Source organism: Sinocyclocheilus rhinocerous, unplaced genomic scaffold (genome assembly GCF_001515625.1).
Source record: "Sinocyclocheilus rhinocerous isolate Xijiao unplaced genomic scaffold, SAMN03320098_v1.1 scaffold7111, whole genome shotgun sequence".
Lineage (NCBI taxonomy): Eukaryota > Metazoa > Chordata > Actinopteri > Cypriniformes > Cyprinidae > Sinocyclocheilus > Sinocyclocheilus rhinocerous.
Window position 1 is genome coordinate 19,263 of NW_015639048.1, and position 18,052 is coordinate 37,314.

The window sequence follows — 18,052 nt, forward strand, 5'->3', positions numbered from 1 at the left end:
TCCACGGTGAAAGTCGATCCAGCTATCCACCGCGCGCAGTTGATGTATTCCCTCAGCGACCAGCACAGATCAGACTAACTAAATCAAACTAACAAAAACATAAAAACAACTGCGGAGCACGCCACGGAGGCAGCCATCAGCGTCGGCGCCATCTTGCGATTTATAACTGCCGGTGCAGCAAAATAAACAGCAATTTCACAATGATTATAATGATCTGTGCTACACTACATTCTTTATTATTAAACGAAGTAATTAGAACAACGTCAGTCTATATTAATCAACACATTCTTAAGAAATAGTGGGTTCACAGTGAATTATCAGAACTACTTAAGTAAGACAGTAATATCGTGCTTTACCTGGAAACCTAAAGCTGCACTAGGTATACATCACATATTAGCACAAAAACTTGATATTTTGAGCACTCAATTGAAAATGTACCCATAACGTATCAATCGTACTTACAGGTTGTGCTTGCTTCGGCTTGTTAGTCCAAATTAAGAAGATAGAAGTAGTCAACGAAGATAAAAGCCAATATTAGAGAAGCAGTCCTTGGTAAAATGACATGCACAAAACAAAAGGTTTGAATTGTATTTCTGTGGTATCCTTGAACACAGCATCTTCTCAACATGACGTAAACACACTAACTAGCGGAATTGTTTGTGGGCAGGGCAGACTCTGTTCGTATTTCGCGGGCAGGCGGTGATTATGAAAATGTTACCCAGTGACGTACACCGGTAACAGGCAAAAGATTCGAAAATATGACGACTCGTTAAGGCGATTCAGAATCGACTCTTTTGAGAGACACTTTATTTATCATGCACTTTTTTGATTAACAACTTTGCAGATTGTTTTCATTTAAGGATAGCTACGTTATAAACTGCAAAAGAGATATTTTTCAAAAACCCATATGACCTGCTCTTTAAATCAAGATACATTTAATCAAATGGCATAAGAAGTCTTGTTTTCTGTGAAATTCATCTAAATAAAAAACTAATCTGTCAGTAGTCTCAGAAAAATCAACTTAATTTAAAAGAAAGAAGTTTTCATAGGAGATGCACTGATTGCAATTTTCTTGGCCGATTGCGTTTTTTCTAAGAACCATATTTGACAGCATATTGTATATTTGACAGAGTTGCTGTATAACAAAACAGATGTTATTTCCCTCTGTTTAAAAATTAGCCTTTTTATCCCTAAATTTAATAAATTATCTTTTACATCAAATTCTTACACTGTTGTGATTAATTCAGTTAGAATTACCATTCAAAATAAATCTGTATCAACAAACTCCTTCTTTGCACTGCTGAGGAAACAGAAGCTGCATCTGAAGTGGCATTAGACGTATTTACACAAACTGTTTAATGAAGTTGAGGTGCCATAAAGGCATTCACACTGCAAAATTGCAAATGCATAAATAATGTTATAAGATTAATGTTTTAAATAATTTTTTGAAGTTAGAAATGTTGGGAATAATGCAATGATACTTTTAAATATGAAACCAAACCATCAGTAGGTGGCAGCAAAAGACTATTTTAATGAGTGAGTCATTTAGTGGTTCAGATGTGAAAATCGTTTTTCTCTGCGAAAAAACGAGCCGCTCAGATTCCCGTGACGTAGAAAGGGGATCTTATTATAATATTACTGCCCCTTAATCTGCACGTTTACACCCACGGCGCCGCCGTTCTGTTTTCACAAGCAACAACAGCGTACCATTTCTAACGCCATGGTGAAAATTAGCAAAGCATGCTAACTGTTCTGTCTTTGGCTGCACTGATGTGCACAGAACACTATTTAGAGTTCCAGCCTCAGAGGAGATGAAAGCAGTAGATTTATTGATTTATTTACTGTATAAATCACACTGCTGCTGCCACACAGATCTAATATAAACATGCAATTTCTTTCCCAGATGTTTCCCTTCACAGACATAACCAACTGTTTTTGTAACTTGTGTTTTTACCATAAACTTGTGTGTTTGACAGTTTTAGCGAAATAAGACATGAAAGAGAACTTAGCTTAGTACTCACATGCCGTGTGACAGCCGCTTTCTGTGTGCATGCTTTGGATGTGTGCATTCAGAAAACCGTCTGTCAGAAGTTTAAACTAATATGGTTTAAAATGCATGATTTCAGTGCGATAGACATGACAATCAAAACCAAACATATGTTTTTTTTATCAGAGTATCTGAGGAACGAACTGTAAAGGCCCATCCCTATTCTGAAAAATGGGGCAGGGAGCAGCAGCTCAATTACATTTAAAGAGACATGCATGAAAACAGCCTGTTTTTGCTTCCACTCAAAATAGGCATTTTCAAAATGATATAATGGTCTGTGGGGTATTTTGAGCTGAAACTTCACAGACACATTCTGGGGACACCTGAGACTTATATTTCATACTGTAAAAAGGGCATAATAGGTCTCCTTTTTTTAAAGGGTTAGTTAACCCAAAAATGAAAATTCTGTCATTAATTACTCACCCTCATGTCGTTCCAAACCTGTAAGACCTTCGTTCATCTTCAGAACACAAATTAAGATATTTTTGATCAAATCTGAGCGCTCTCTGACCCTGCATAGACAGCAATGCAACTGCAATGTTCCCAGGTCCAGAAACGTAGCAAGGGCATCGATAAAAGTTCATGTGACATCAGTGGCTCAACTTTAATTTTATGAAACTTCCACCATTTTGGAGAGTATCTCAGAACGCTGTCTACTGAACATAAACAACGCTGATTACATTATGTTCTGGGGTACTCTCCAAAATGGCGGAAGACGTAACTCTGGGAGAAGAATTGTTGAATTAATTGTTATTATTTTTTTCTTTGTGAACAAAGTATTCTCGTAGCTTCGTAAAATTAAAGTTGAGCCACTGATGTCACATGGACTGTTTTATCGATGTCCTTGCTACGTTTCTGGAGTTGCATTGCTGTCTATGGGAGGGTCAGACAGCTCTCAGAATTTATCAAAAATATCTTAATTTGTGTTCTGAAGATGTACGAAGGTCTTACAGGTTTGGAACGACATGAGGGTGAGTAATTAATGACAGAATTTTCATTTTTGGGTGAACTAACCCTTTAAGCTTAAACTAACTTAATTTTGTTCAGTATTTCAAGATACTTTACATAAGCATCTGAATTACATATCTTGATTTAGGTATATTATGTGCATTCAGATCAACTATACTATTAATGATTCACTACAGATGTTAGGGAATCAAGTGTTCGGTTGGTCTGATAATTGTCTCGGGTCCGAAATGCAGCTAGACTGATACCTTCACATTATTTGGTTCACTACATTATTATTACACAGCTGAGAAGCATGTTGTGTAACTGGATCATGACCTGCTGACTTTTGTGCTGGCCTTCTAATTTTGTGCTGTAAAACAGGGATCCTCAAATCTGGCTCACGAGATCCACTTTCCTGCAGAGTTTAGCTCTAACCCTAATCAAATGCACCTGAGCATGCTTATCAATGTCTTCAGGATCATTAGAAAATCACAGGATAGTTTGATCAAGGTTGCCAGATTTGAGGATCCCTGCTGTAAAATGAAGGGTAACGTTTTCTGATGTGCACATGCTATGCTGCCTGTGACTTACAGTGATTTTGATATGTTGATAAAGAATATCTCGTTTCATTTTTGGTTGTAGAGTCCTACTGGGATGGCAGTGCATTTGAAACAGACACGGACCTGCCCGCTGGTTGGATGCGAGTGCAGGACACATCAGGCACCTACTACTGGCACATTCCCACAGGTACCACACAGTGGGAGCCTCCTGGGCCCCTAGAGGAGAGACCAGCCAGCACATCGCCTGCGGTCACACCTGCTGATGAGCCACAGGTGCACACGCCTATTATACATCATCATAAACATTTCAACTTATCGAAAATTGTGTGCTGTTTATAATATTCCATCAATATAACATTATAGCTCTCAAGTTTCCCAACATTAGTGTCATTGTAACCATGTGAGTGCTGATGTCTTTAAACATGAACCCATTTGTATTTAGATTACATGGAGCGGTGTTTCTCATCCAAACACATTCAGTGAGGAAGAGCACTGGCAGGTAGGTTCGTAATGGAGTCACAGACAGTCTCATTCTGTTTTTGTAAGTCCATATAATGCTTATTTATTGTTTTGAAGGAGGATGTGGCTTCTGATGAAAGTCTGAAGGAGTTTGAGGGAGCGACTCTACGTTATGCCTCCATCAATCTCAGGTATAAGATCAGTTAAACAACACAGACTCCTGAAGCGGAGCGTTACACAGTATTATGTCATATGTACATGTACATTTTATTGCATTTATGAATTGGGCACACACTTTTTATCTAAAGTCACTTACGTTGCATTTAACTTAAGTTCTTAGTGATCGAGGCCATGATCTTGGCCTTGTCCGTGCCAGGCTCTGCTGTTTGAGCAAAAGGAGCATTGATCCTTCTCTCTGTGTCATCTTCCTGTTGCGTGCAGTTTTTCTCAGTCTGAGGAGGAAGAGGAACAGACCTATTTCAGCAGCAATGAGGGGGCAAAGGTAAGCACACAGGTGACTGACCACATACACTACATCAAGATGCTTGTTTTCTCAATGTTTGCTTATGTGTGTTTTGCAGTGTTTTGCAGTGCGCTCTCTGGGCTGGGTGGAGATATCAGAAGAGGAGATGGCTCCTGGCAGGAGTAGTGTTGCCGTTAATAACTGTATCCGACAGCTGTCCTACCAGAAACACAATCTAGATGACACCGCTGGCATCTGGGGCGAGGTTTGTGCATATGTGTGCAAATCTAATTTTTTTTAGTTTTCACAAAGCAACATTATTAATGCATTTCACAAAATTGTTATCATTTTTTTTTGTTTCATATAAGAACATAATTAAGATCAGAATTAACATTGCTTAATTTTCTAAAATGTAAGATAAATGAAATAACTATCTTTAGCAAAAGAAACTGCAATGTAAGTCTAACGCTGTTCTTCAGAAAAATCCTCCAGGTCCTGCACGTTCTTTGGTTTTCCAGCATCTTCTGCATATTTGTCCCCTTGCCAACAGTAACAGTATGACCATCTTTTCACACCGAGCTGCAAAACATTCACTGATGCTCAAGAAGGCAAAATTATGCATTAAGAGCTGGGGGTGTAAAAACAGTTATACGTTCACATTTAAATTTGGGGATGGAAAAAGTCTCAGGTTACTTGCTTAACCCATATTACGCAGGGAACGAGATGCTGTGTAGCGATGATGCAGTGGGAATGCCCCTTAGGTGTGCCAGTTGTCTGAAGCCCATTTAGAATCGCGCCAATTCATTGGCTGATGGTGACGCTACATCACTCACTCTAATACTAGTGAACGCGCCATCCGCTCATCAGTTTTCCTACCATAGAAGTTCAGTCTGCTGCACAATGAGTTTTGTAGTGAATGCAGCGTCTTTTTCCCTATTCAGAGAACATGGGTTACTCAAGTAACCAGAGACGTTCTCTTTCATAGGTTCAATCAATGCTGCATAGCGATGATGCAATGAGAACGATATTCCACACACGCCAAGCTAAGTACTGCCACATCTGGCCCGAAAGAAATTTGGCCAGACTAAAACCAAACGGCTAATTCAAGCAGAAAGAACCTGGGAACCAGGAGCCGCATCTAAATCCCGGTTGTAAAACCTGATAAATGTGTGAAGGAAGGACCATCCTGCCGCCACACAGATCCTCCAGGGGAACTCCTCTGAAAAGAGCTTGAGAGGAAGCAACACTCCTGGTAGAGTTAGCCCAAATGCCTAAAGGTGAAGAGAGACCTCGTACCTCATATGCAAGCGAGATAGCATCTCTACATAACCGGGCCTGGGCTATAAAAATGCCTTAACAAAGTCAGGAGCAAACTCCATGCATGACTCACTCACAGAGAGAGCCTGCAAATCCTCTACACACTTAAGAGAAGCCAATGCCAACAAGTAGGGGTGGGCGATATGACCAAAATCTTATATCACGGTATGACTAATTTCATATCACGGTAACGATATATATCACGGTGTGGTTTTCTTTTCTTTTCTTTTAAAAAGGTTTTTATGATATTAAAATCTTTGATACCATAGAATTTTCGTAATCCTTGTCACCAATGTCAATATCAAACTAATACAAGCCTAAAAAGAGACAAAAAAAAACCTCAAGCTCACTGAAGATGAATAAACAGTCAGTGATGAAATAAGGATAAGAAACTAATTGCAAGAAATAGGACAAAAAACTACAATAAATAAGAAACGCTACATACATTGTGTAAATTTAGTCTTCACTGTGTTAATTATATCTATCTATCTAGATAGGTTAGTAATCTATCTAGGTTTTCTCTCACTGTTGTTTGATTAATATGAATGGCAGACAGGACGAATATTGGACAGCTTCCCCTTTAAGACCGAAGTCCGGATCCAATATACTGTTACAAATGCGTTTTCTTTTTCAGCTGTTTACTCTCTCTTAAGACCTAAATAACTGTGTTTATGAGGATACTTGCAAAGACAGGGATTATGACGCATATATGTGTGTTTATGTCAAGTCAAGTCACCTTTATTTATATAGCGCTTTTAACAATACAGATTGTGTCAAAGCAACTGAACAGCATTAATTAGGAAAATAGTGTGTCAATAATGCAAAATGACAATAGTAAACACTAATTTTCAAAAACAGAGAAACAAATAGGGACATAATTAGCGTAGCTGCTGTTCCAACCAAGCAAAATTGATTTGTTTAACCCAAACTAAAGAATAATAATATGTAATCGTTATTATTATATTATTATTATTATAATGTATTATGTAATCGTTCAAAGCCAATAAAGCGGCAAAAAATGCATGCTCCTCTCACACAGAAACAGAGACGATGGCACACGCATTTAGCTCTGTTGTTTCTGTTTCAATGGCTTAAAACCGGTTGTTTTAAAACTGCAGTGCTTAAAAACGCGTGTCCATGCTACAGATGTAGTCCCTCGTTTAGGAACGAGCTCCTCATTTTGTCCTGGCTGGTCGTTCTCTTGGTTCTGTCTCCCCTTCACGCCCTGTGATGGCGTGTAAAGATCGCAGTCATCCAAATGATGAAAGTATTAATGTAAACAATGCATTTTGCGACACCACAAAATAAACGATAGATCATAATATGAAACGATAGACTTTTTATTTCGTCCATCCGATATATATCGTCATATCGCACAGCCCTACCAACAAGCGTCGCCTTAAGAGTCAAAATCCAGTCAGAAGCTCACTCCAAAAGCTCAAAAGGCAACTCTGATAAGCCCTCCAGGACAATAAAGCTGCAGTCTGTAACTTTTGGCGCTCTAGCGGTTAATAAACAGAACTGTGTGCGTCTTGTGGAAGAACATTGTAGCCGGAGCTACTTCTCTCTGTTTATGTCTATGACGAATCACGCAGGTACTGGGCTACTCCGCACTACAACCCAGTTCCAGTCTGAAATAGTCTGAATATAAAAACTTATTATAGGTGTACCGTAGTGATTCAGGATAAGCCAAAAACATTGTTTGGTAAATGGATTCATGATGTACTCGTTTATTATATTAATTCTGACTCCAAAAGCTCAAAAGGCAGCTCTGATAAGCCCTCCAGGACAATAGACCCAAGGGGCGTGCAGGCCTCAAAGCCTAACTCCAGGCATGAACAAAGAGACCAGATGATGCCTACCTAAGGGGTCTCCGTCCAAATCCCGATGAGCAGCGATAGCTGTGACATAAACCCTCAAAGCCGCTCCAACCGCAAACAACTTCTGCAAAAAGTGTAGCACTGAACCAATCGGGTAGTTGACTGGATCTACTACATGAGCCAAACACCAAGCCCCAAAAACATTCCACTTGGAAAAATAAAGCCTCCTAGTGGAAGGTTACAACTGATCACCCTTAATCGACCACACTCACAGCCTCCAAATCTCGGGCCAAAGGCGCCAGATCCTGCCCTGGAGCTGGGACAGCAGGGCATTAAGCCTGAGGCCAAGAGACTGAAGGTGGTGAGGAAGAATGTCCCTGTGACGAGACACCAATTCCCTGGGTTGGGCCAGGATGAGCTAATCATCCAGCCTCAGCAGGGCCACAGCAGCATCCATGCACTTTAGGACCTTTCGCACCGCGGGAACCTTTTCATAGCACCAGAACTAATTGTGGAACTACCCACTTTTTTGGAGAACAGTGATAGATGGACGGACGCTGACGTGCAGGCACTTGTAGCAAATGTAGCACTGCCAGTTGTCGTTGGAGTTTCTTAGTCCTCCTTTCCGTTCTTTCAATCGCTTTATGTATACATTGACTTTCCATGTCCATTATTGTGAAACCCGCGAGACACAACAAAAACAGCTCCGATCACAGCGTCCTCCATCCTCCTGTTGTTAATGTTGTTCTCCTTTGTTTCCATTGTTGAACGCCGCGCACAAATGACGGCGCTGTCGACCGGCTTACGTCACTTCTTAGTACACACTGTCGGTGCGAATTCAACCCTTTAAATGGTACTGGGAAATAGTTCACGCAAAATCGTCCCAGTACAGAAAGGCCCTTTTGTGAAAGTCTGTGGAACCAAAGCCAGACCAAAAGGGATAACCTGATATTGGTACGCCACTCCCCGAGAGGCAAACCTGAGCAACCTTCTGTGTCACTGAACAACCTGAATATAAAAATAAGCATCCTTCAGGTCTACAGTGATGAACTTTGTAAAGGTAAAAATTCAAGTGACACAGATCCTGGATGGGGCGCAGTCCTCTGTCTTTCTTCAGGACAAGAAAATAATTACTGAAAAAGCCGTCATTCATGTCCGAAGGAGGAACATGAATGACTATTGCTCCTTTGAGAAGGAGCGAAGTCACTTCTGAAGACTGGGTTTATCTGAATGCTTCAATGCAATCCGCTTACGCGGGCACTGACGGGTGAAGGGACGGCCATGAGCTCCCCAAACCATGTGAGGTGGGGGATGCACCGGTTCGTCACTCCTCCTAACGGGCTCTTTCCCGAGTGCGGACTGGTCCCTAGGCACGATCTCTGAAAAAGTGTCCTTTCTCCGAGCAGGACGAGAATTAGGGCCACTCAGGAAAGGCTTAGAAAGCTTAGAGGACTGGCACTCACAAGGCTCTTCCAGCCACTCAATGTTAAGCTTTTCAGCTTCTCAATACTTCCTTGAGCTCTGTGTATGCCGCAGAACCCTTACGTTATTAACCATGGTTTTATTATAGTAAAAGTGTAGTAACCATTTTTTTGGTGTATTGATTACCATTTGTATAGCCACAGTTTTATCACAAATGACAAAGTTAAACCGTGGTTAATTTGTGGTTACCACTGTTTAACTATAGTAACCATGGTTTTTTGGTTTTATTTGTAGTAAAATCATAGTTAATAACTATACTATTTAGCTGTAAATAGCCTCGCACATGTGAGAAATACCAAGACATTTCATACACTTACTGTGTGTATCGTCATTCGCAATAAAGCGAGAGGACGGCAGCTGGCAGCGAAGGAGATCCATTACACTTCACCGCGAGGAGAACAAAGTTCCACTGAATGCAGTCACTGAAGTACAAATAAGCAATTTGGTTGAATTTTCCAGAAAGCATGGGTCAGATGAACTGCTTCTGAAGAAGGAAATCTGCAGAGTGGATGGCACGTTCACTAGTATTAGAGTAAGTGATGTTGCATCGCCGAGGCAGTGCCCACACCATCAGCCAATGAACTAGCGTGATTCTGTGTGGGCTTCAGAACAATCGGCACACCCAAGGGGCATTCCCATTGCATCATCGCTGCGCAGTGTTGAGTTAACCTATGAAAGAGAAACAAGAATTACAGTATGGCCTTGATGTAATAAAAAATTTCAAAATTTCAAATCTTCATCTTCAAATTTCAAAATCTTGTGATCTAATTAAATAAATGTGAGCATTGCGCACACAACCATTGTGAGGGCTGTGCGCAGCCCCCAAACTCCCCCCACCCCGGAAACTGAACAGAGCGAACGTTTTGTGTGACGGCTTTGGCTAGATGTGTAAAGTCACCATGAAATCAACATTGAGTTTTTAATTTTTTTTATGGAATATTTTTTATCATAATATGTTTATTATAAATGATTTATCCGTGTGCATCACGACAATTTCAATTTCCATTTCATGCCAACTTAAAAAGTAAAAATGCTGTACTGTTGCACTTTCTCACGTATTTCAGCTCTGTAAAGTCCTGCATTATGATTAAAATCTACTTTTCTGGGTGTTCTTGGCATGTAGGTTACACAATAAACTATCTAACATACAAGAGCAACAAAGCAAAATCAAGAATGTTAACGCTTTCAGTATATACATTTTACTAGTATTGGCATAGTCTGTTTATTACCCTTCTTTAAATGCATTATTATCGTATCAGCAAAATCCAGTATCTGCCTTTAATTTGTATATATTTTGACCGTTTCGATACATATGTTATATAATGAATAAAATGTTTTAAGTAATTTAAAAGTCCTCTTTGTATGGACATGCTTCTTTTTACTCGTGCAGCTCTTAAAAAGGGTCTTGAAGTCTTAAATATGATTTTAAAAAATCTGCAAATACCTTGGATGGGGTATTACTGTTATTATAGTTATTTTTGCTGGAAATTCAAATGATTTACAGTATGCATTACATAGCCATGTGTAATGTCTGTTTGTGGATAATCCCGTGAATTAAATCCTTTACAAATTAAGTGTTTCATCTTATTGTCTAATTTTACTTCAAATTTGATGGAGACAAACCAAAAGATCAGTTTATTCAATCAAACAAGATGGCAATTTATGATGTTACATGTTTCGACTGATTTTGACGTTAAGTTTATGATTTCAAGGAGAGGCAAAAGCACACCACTTAGTATGCCTTTGTGTGTGTTGCTGTGTAGGGGAAGGAAATGCTTCTGGTGCTGGAGAATGAGACTCTGAACCTGATCGAGCCTCGCGGTCGAACGCTGCTGCACTCTCAGCCGATCATCAGCATTCGTGTGTGGGGAGTCGGACGTGACGATGGCAGGTAAGTCTGTGAGCAGCTCAGTGAGTTGCCAGCATAAGTGATCTTTAAAGGTTAAAGAAACACTGAATCTGAATCTTTTGCCTCATTTTTGCTTTGGAATGAGAGATTAATAGCATGTGTATGACCACAGACTGACAGATGCACAATGTTACAGGAAATAAATTGGCTTTTACGTTGAGTTTCATCACTTTTGTAGCAACTGCAACACACTGTCTGAAGCTGCTTATTTTTAAATAATTTACATTTTGCTGAATTATGTTGTGTTTTTGTTCTGTCTGTCTTGCTGCATCCTGGATCCCAGGGAGAGGTAGTGTGTTACTGTATTGTATTGTTTGTTAGCTTTTGTGTACTTATTACAATACCAAGTGTAATGCACCCAAAAAATAAATTTCATAATTTTCACACCCGTGTGTCGATTAGACTTTCCTCTGTCTAACACAAAAGGAAAATTTTGGAGGAATATTTATGTCACTCTTTTACATTCAACAACTGTTCATACAAACATACCACAGCTGTTAAGCTTCTAAAAACAATGTAAATGTATCATGCACTATATTCTTTTTCTTCTGAATGCATGTGATGGCTTTGTGTGAGGAGCAGAAGTTATTTCCTGAAAATCTTCCCCTCTAGTGCAGCTCTCAAATATTATTTTCTGTTCTGCATGTCTAAACTGAATTAATTTGAGAGCTTCAGAAAAAAGAAGATTTGGATAATATAACAGTCTTTTGGACTAGTTTGGTACTTGATTTTGTTTTTATTTATTTATTTATTGGAACTTGAAAATTGTGGTGACTGTGAACTACTGTTGTCTGGAAAAGATCTGTGTAAAGATTCAAAGTGTCACCTAGATGACATTCATTAGCATATTTATGACATCAATGTATTGTATTTTAATTCTGCGTATTGTCAGCCCTTTACATCTCTCTGCTTCCTTTCTACTCTGTGCATAACATATTATTAGTATAATATAGTGACTGAATTGTGGTCCATTAAGTCTAAATGTTAACCAGCAGTAACTTCCAGGTCATTTACAAGTTGCTGCTCTGTACTGCTAAAATACAGATTTGTGTTTTCTGACTAAATTACCATACACTTGACATGCTAAAGACAGTGGTAGTGCTGTGATATACTTACATGGCTAGATGTAAAATTGTCAGCAGTGCAGAGTGCATCAGACTATATATATTTAATTAAATCACTTTCTTTTGTCATTTGGTAATCGCACTAAGCCATATTGTAATTTCTATTGCAATATGTGTATTAGTTGTCCAACCCTAGTTGACATAAACTATTTAAATATATTTAACTATTTAAATATATTAACTTATAGAAGTATTTCACTATTTTTATATAACAATACATTTACAGTTAAAAATATGATTAATGTCAAATTCACTTAAAGGTATTTGTCTTACTCCACATTTTGGGAATAATTTCCCAAAATTCTACAAACAAGAATTAGTGCAAACACAAGATGTTTCCTTTCATAGGTTTACTTCGGCACTACATCAACAGCTGACGCTAACAAACCCTTGGATTTGACGATAGTCTGAAGCCTGTATAGAATAATGCCTATTTATTGGCAGATAATACTAGCACCACCCACTGAGGCATTGCTTCACTGACACCTCATAAGGACGAGCTTGTGCTGATTTCTCTTCAGGAAGACGAATCATCTGTCAGTGGATGCAGCATTATATATCGGAGTATGGATTTTGGGAGTTTTCTTGTATTTAGTGGTTCACACTGAGAGGTCCTCGCTCCATAGAGTGGATATGTTGGCATTTGTGCCCAAGTTCAGAAGCTCTCAAAGCGTTAATCTTTTGGATGCAATGATGTCCGTCCAGCCAGAGACTCAGTTCAAGTTGTATGAGCGTGTTCTTACGACCGTAGTGCACATTCGCTCCGCGGGCCACTGTCGTTCTTCCACTTCACAAAAAGTGCTTCATAAAGTTCATAAATCCATTATAAAAAGTGCTCCACACTGCTCCGGGGGGTTAATAAAGGCGTCCTGAATAGGTGCATTTGTGTAAAAATAATATCCATATTTACAACTTTATAAACTGTAATCTCTAGCTTCCAATGTCTTACACACGTTCACGAGAGTGACGTTCCAGCGGATGATGCAGGAGGTAGGCGTATTTTATAATAATCCTGACCACAGTTCACTGCTATTATAAAACTTGGAAGAGCAAGATATTTTTTCATAGTATTCTATGCAGTGATAAAGACTGTCGATTAGCATAGCATTATAAATAAACTTTATTATAATGATAATACCCGAGAAGGCTTGAAGAACTAAAAAAAAAACACGAGCGCCCTCTGGCCTTCGGATGGAGCAGTATTTACTACTGATCACAGAACCGTGCTTCACTGACAAGCTGTGCTTGAAAAAAACCGCAGCCTTTGCCAAATCACGATTCCAGTTTAATTTCGATTAATCGTGCAGCCCTACTTTGGGCTGAGGAGTATCATTGGAAGATATCTGTGTGCCGGTGTGATGGTATAGTGTCGGCTACTGCTGCAGTGTCAAAGTATACATTTGAAAGGGAATGTCTTGGTTACATATGTAACCTTGATTCCCTGAATCGAGAACAAACGCTGTGTAGCTGGCCATACTACATATCTGCTTGGTTTCCTTCATATGAAATCAGTCAATGAAATAGAGTCCACATTCTTAAGAGGCATCAGAGAAGAAACGCCTCAGTGAGCAGAGTTAGCACTATCTGCCAATAAAATGTCGTGACTCTTTATGGGCTCAATCGACACACCAGAACGTGTTCCTATAGCATCAGCCATAATGTTGCATCTCGTTTCCTATTCAGGGAACCAAGGTTTCACACACATACAAGACATTTGTTACTGTGTGTGCATGAGTTTATGGGTGTGTGGATAAATTGAAGTGATATGACAACATGCATATGTTTATGTTTGTCTGTTGTCTCTTACTACAGGGACTTTGCATATGTGGCACGAGATAAGTTGACTCACGTGCTCAAGTGTCATGTATTTCGGTGTGACACCCCTGCAAAGAACATCGCCACAAGCCTGCATGACATCTGTTCAAAGGTGAGGACATCATAGCTGCTGGCTAAAAATACTCATATTCTTGATTAAATATCAAAGACATTGTGCACTCTGCTGTAGTGTCCAAAATATTCTACATTTATTGAAATGGCAATGTGTCGAGTGTTTAAAGGGATAGTTCAAAAACGAAAGTTCTGTCATCATTTACTCACCCTCCACTTAATCCAAACCTGTATGATTCTTTTTTCAAAATTTTTTAATATTTTGAGAAATTTTGATGCCAAACAGTTGATCGTAGCCATTGAATTTCCTAGTATTTTTTTCTATTCTGTGTAAGTCATTGGCTACTGTCAACTGTTTGGTTACCAACATTCTTCAAAATATCTTGTTTTGTGCTCAACAGAAGAAACTTAGGTTACACTAAAACAAATGTTACCGAAACTTACACAGGTATAGAACAACTTGAGGGTAAATTGAGAGTAGGCTAAATGACAGAATTTAAATTTTTCGGAGAAAGGATGGGTTGATAACTGGAGGCTAATCAGAAAACTTATTCAAAATGAGGCGAATAATAGTATGTGATGTAGCTGACAAACCAACATATACAAAAATTAGATGTGAAATAAATATGGGTACTAGTGTTGGCAAAAGTACCGACTTTGGTACCAGTCGTTACTGCAATTTTAAAAATGTCCATTTCCTGCTAACATTTGAGCGCTGTTGAGCAGATTCTTAAACACCGCTGATTGGCCATAGTGTTCACGTGCTCAACAGATATGACTGTGATTGGCTACAATGATCATAGCTTCACACTCTTCACCAAGCGCTCACACAGAAGCACACGGGAGCTTTTGAAAACCGCATCTATCAGCGGATCCCTAATATATCTGCACTAGGGATGTAACGATTCACTCAACTCACGATTCGATTCGATTCACAATTTTGATTTCACTATTCGATTCACGATTTTTTTTAACAAAATGAGTTTTAAGACAAATTATAAATTAAATGCTTCTGTGTGAGTGCTCGGCTTGTTGTCTTCGAAACATTTTTGTTGTTTGGTTTCTGTGTCGACCTGCGTTAAACAGGCAGTGGCTCAACAGGCATCGATGACGAATCTGTGGGCGGGGCTAAACAGGCAGTGATGTAGAATCTGTGGGCGGGGCTAAACAGGCAGCGATGTAGAATATGTGGGTGGGGCTAAACAGGCAGCGATGTTGAATCTGTGGGTGGGGCTAAACAGGCAGCGATGTAGAATATGTGGGTGGGGCTAAACAGGCAGCGATGTTGAATCTGTGGGTGGGGCTAAACAGGCAGCGATGTAGAATATGTGGGTGGGGCTAAACAGGCAGCGATGTTGAATCTGTGGGTGGGGCTAAACAGGCAGCGATGTAGAATATGTGGGTGGGGCTAAACAGGCAGCGATGTTGAATCTGTGGGTGGGGCTAAACAGGCAGCGATGTAGAATATGTGGGTGGGGCTAAACAGGCAGCGATGTTGAATCTGTGGGTGGGGCTAAACACAAGGGAATTTTGATTTCTCAGTTCATGACCCCTTTAAAGCTATAGGTGACCACCTCTGCAGAGATTCTCCTGCTGCTTGGCAGAGACATCGTCCATCTGGGTATAGGCATATGACTATCACATTTTCATGTTGCGATTAATTGCTAATGCTTTTATCACGGTGTATGGTATTATCACGATATTGAAATTTAGTTGCAAAAAAAGTGTCGTCAAAGTATAACAGGTTTAATAACTTTTCTTATAACAAAAAGAACAGAACATTTACATACAATAAAGTAATATTCAAAATATGTATAAAGTTTAAAAAAATTCACACAGATTAAAGTGCAAAAGAATTATAAAGACCAACAAGTAACACTTTATGATAAGATCTCATTAGTTAACCTTAGTTAATGCATAATAATAATGAGCAATAGCTACATTTGCTTCAGAAGTTATTAATCTTTGTTAAAAAATAGCCTACAACTGTTAGTTCATTAAATAAAACAATTGTAAATTTTGATTTTAACAACGTGATATTAAATATTGAAATTACCTAAGATTAATGAATGTTTAGAAGAATTTTTCATTGGCAGTTTATGTTAACTAATGTCAATTAATAGAGCTTATAATGTAAAGTGTGACCAAACAATAAAGAAACCAAACATGTTCAAACAATTTCTAGGGCATGTTGTAGTCCAGATTAAAATGTAAAAAAACATTTGAAAATAAATAGCCTATTAAGTCTAAATATTTAAGTACTTGCCACTGTGATGAACACCACTGCAAATACAAAAATCTGAATGGCTATTTAAACCATTTAAATACATTTTAGAAAGTAGTGCAGCTGCTTTTATGGGGTTTCCAGGGTAACGGCTGCATTTCTGCTGTTCAGCGCCATCTGCTGTCAGAGAGTGAATGTGCTCTCATTCAGCGCGTCTCCTTCACATGTTCCGCCATGCGCTTCTCATCCGTGCTTGTTTACATGGAAAAATGTTCTTAAAATGCATTAAAAAAATCTGAATAATTTGTAATAAATATTTATTCACGGTATTTTCAAGTGCCCACGATAACAATATCGTGCATATTCATTATCGTGATATATCGCGTTACCGAATGCCGCCACATGTCTATCTGGGTATAGGGTAATTGCAGTGGTTATCACAATGCACCTTACACCCAACAGTTTAGGATGGGTCATGGAAAAAATCTTTGTCAACAGGAGCTGCTACTTCAAAGAATGTCTGTACTTACTACGTTTTGGAGTATAGCACCTTCCAAAACCTGGTTAAATCAGTGGTTCAGTGGATTGTCATTGAATAATGTTCTCCTTTGCGGTTCAGACCTCAATAATAGCTTGTGGTTCTCATGTGCTTCAGACCTGAGCCAAATGCAATGATGACAGACATCCATCAGATGTTTCAGTTTCCTTGTGTTTGTAGAGAGACACTTGTGTTGGCGATGGTCTCAGGAGGGAGGAGCAGAAAATGGCAGAATTTCTGGCTGAAGTTACTGCAATAGTAAATGCAAAATCACTAGCTTGTCTTCAGGTACAGATCAACCTCTAATTCTCACACTTGCCATGCTCCTTATGCAAAAGGTTGGTGCACATACTGTACCTCCAGGGCAGTTTGACGACAGTGATCGCTCCAGACACCAGTGCCAAGTCCAGCATCTGGCCAAATTCTCCTGCTGCTTGGCAGAGACATCGTCCATCTGGGTATAGGCATATGACTATCACATTTTCATGTTGCGATTAATTGCTAATGCTTTTATCACGGTGTATGGTATTATCACGATATTGAAATTTAGTTGCAAAAAAAGTGTCGTCAAAGTATAACAGGTTTAATAACTTTTCTTATAACAAAAAGAACAGAACATTTACATACAATAAAGTAATATTCAAAATATGTATAAAGTAAAAAAAAATTCACACAGATTAAAGTGCAAAAGAATTATAAAGACCAACAAGTAACACTTTATGATAAGATCTCATTAGTTAACCTTAGTTAATGCATAATAATAATGAGCAATAGCTACATTTGCTTCAGAAGTTATTAATCTTTGTTAAAAAATAGCCTACAACTGTTAGTTCATTAAATAAAACAATTGTAAATTTTGATTTTAACAACGTGATATTAAATATTGAAATTACCTAAGATTAATGAATGTTTAGAAGAATTTTTCATTGGCAGTTTATGTTAACTAATGTCAATTAATAGAGCTTATAATGTAAAGTGTGACCAAACAATAAAGAAACCAAACATGTTCAAACAATTTCTAGGGCATGTTGTAGTCCAGATTAAAATGTAAAAAAACATTTGAAAATAAATAGCCTATTAAGTCTAAATATTTAAGTACTTGCCACTGTGATGAACACCACTGCAAATACAAAAATCTGAATGGCTATTTAAACCATTTAAATACATTTTAGAAAGTAGTGCAGCTGCTTTTATGGGGTTTCCAGGGTAACGGCTGCATTTCTGCTGTTCAGCGCCATCTGCTGTCAGAGAGTGAATGTGCTCTCATTCAGCGC

At 38.8% G+C, this 18,052-nt stretch overlaps 1 protein-coding gene across 1 annotated transcript in view; it reads left to right on the plus strand.

The window, feature by feature from the left end:
* The window catches only part of LOC107750985 (amyloid beta A4 precursor protein-binding family B member 1-like), a 33,704-nt gene that overhangs the window by 8,898 nt on the left and 6,754 nt on the right, over nt 1-18,052 (plus strand). The window contains exons 2-9 of the mRNA XM_016566552.1: nt 3,638-3,828; nt 3,998-4,054; nt 4,132-4,205; nt 4,456-4,516; nt 4,596-4,742; nt 10,860-10,987; nt 11,289-11,294; nt 13,942-14,056. Of these exons, the coding sequence (XP_016422038.1) occupies nt 3,638-3,828; nt 3,998-4,054; nt 4,132-4,205; nt 4,456-4,516; nt 4,596-4,742; nt 10,860-10,987; nt 11,289-11,294; nt 13,942-14,056 (779 nt within the window). The remainder of the gene's footprint in view (nt 1-3,637; nt 3,829-3,997; nt 4,055-4,131; nt 4,206-4,455; nt 4,517-4,595; nt 4,743-10,859; nt 10,988-11,288; nt 11,295-13,941; nt 14,057-18,052) is intronic.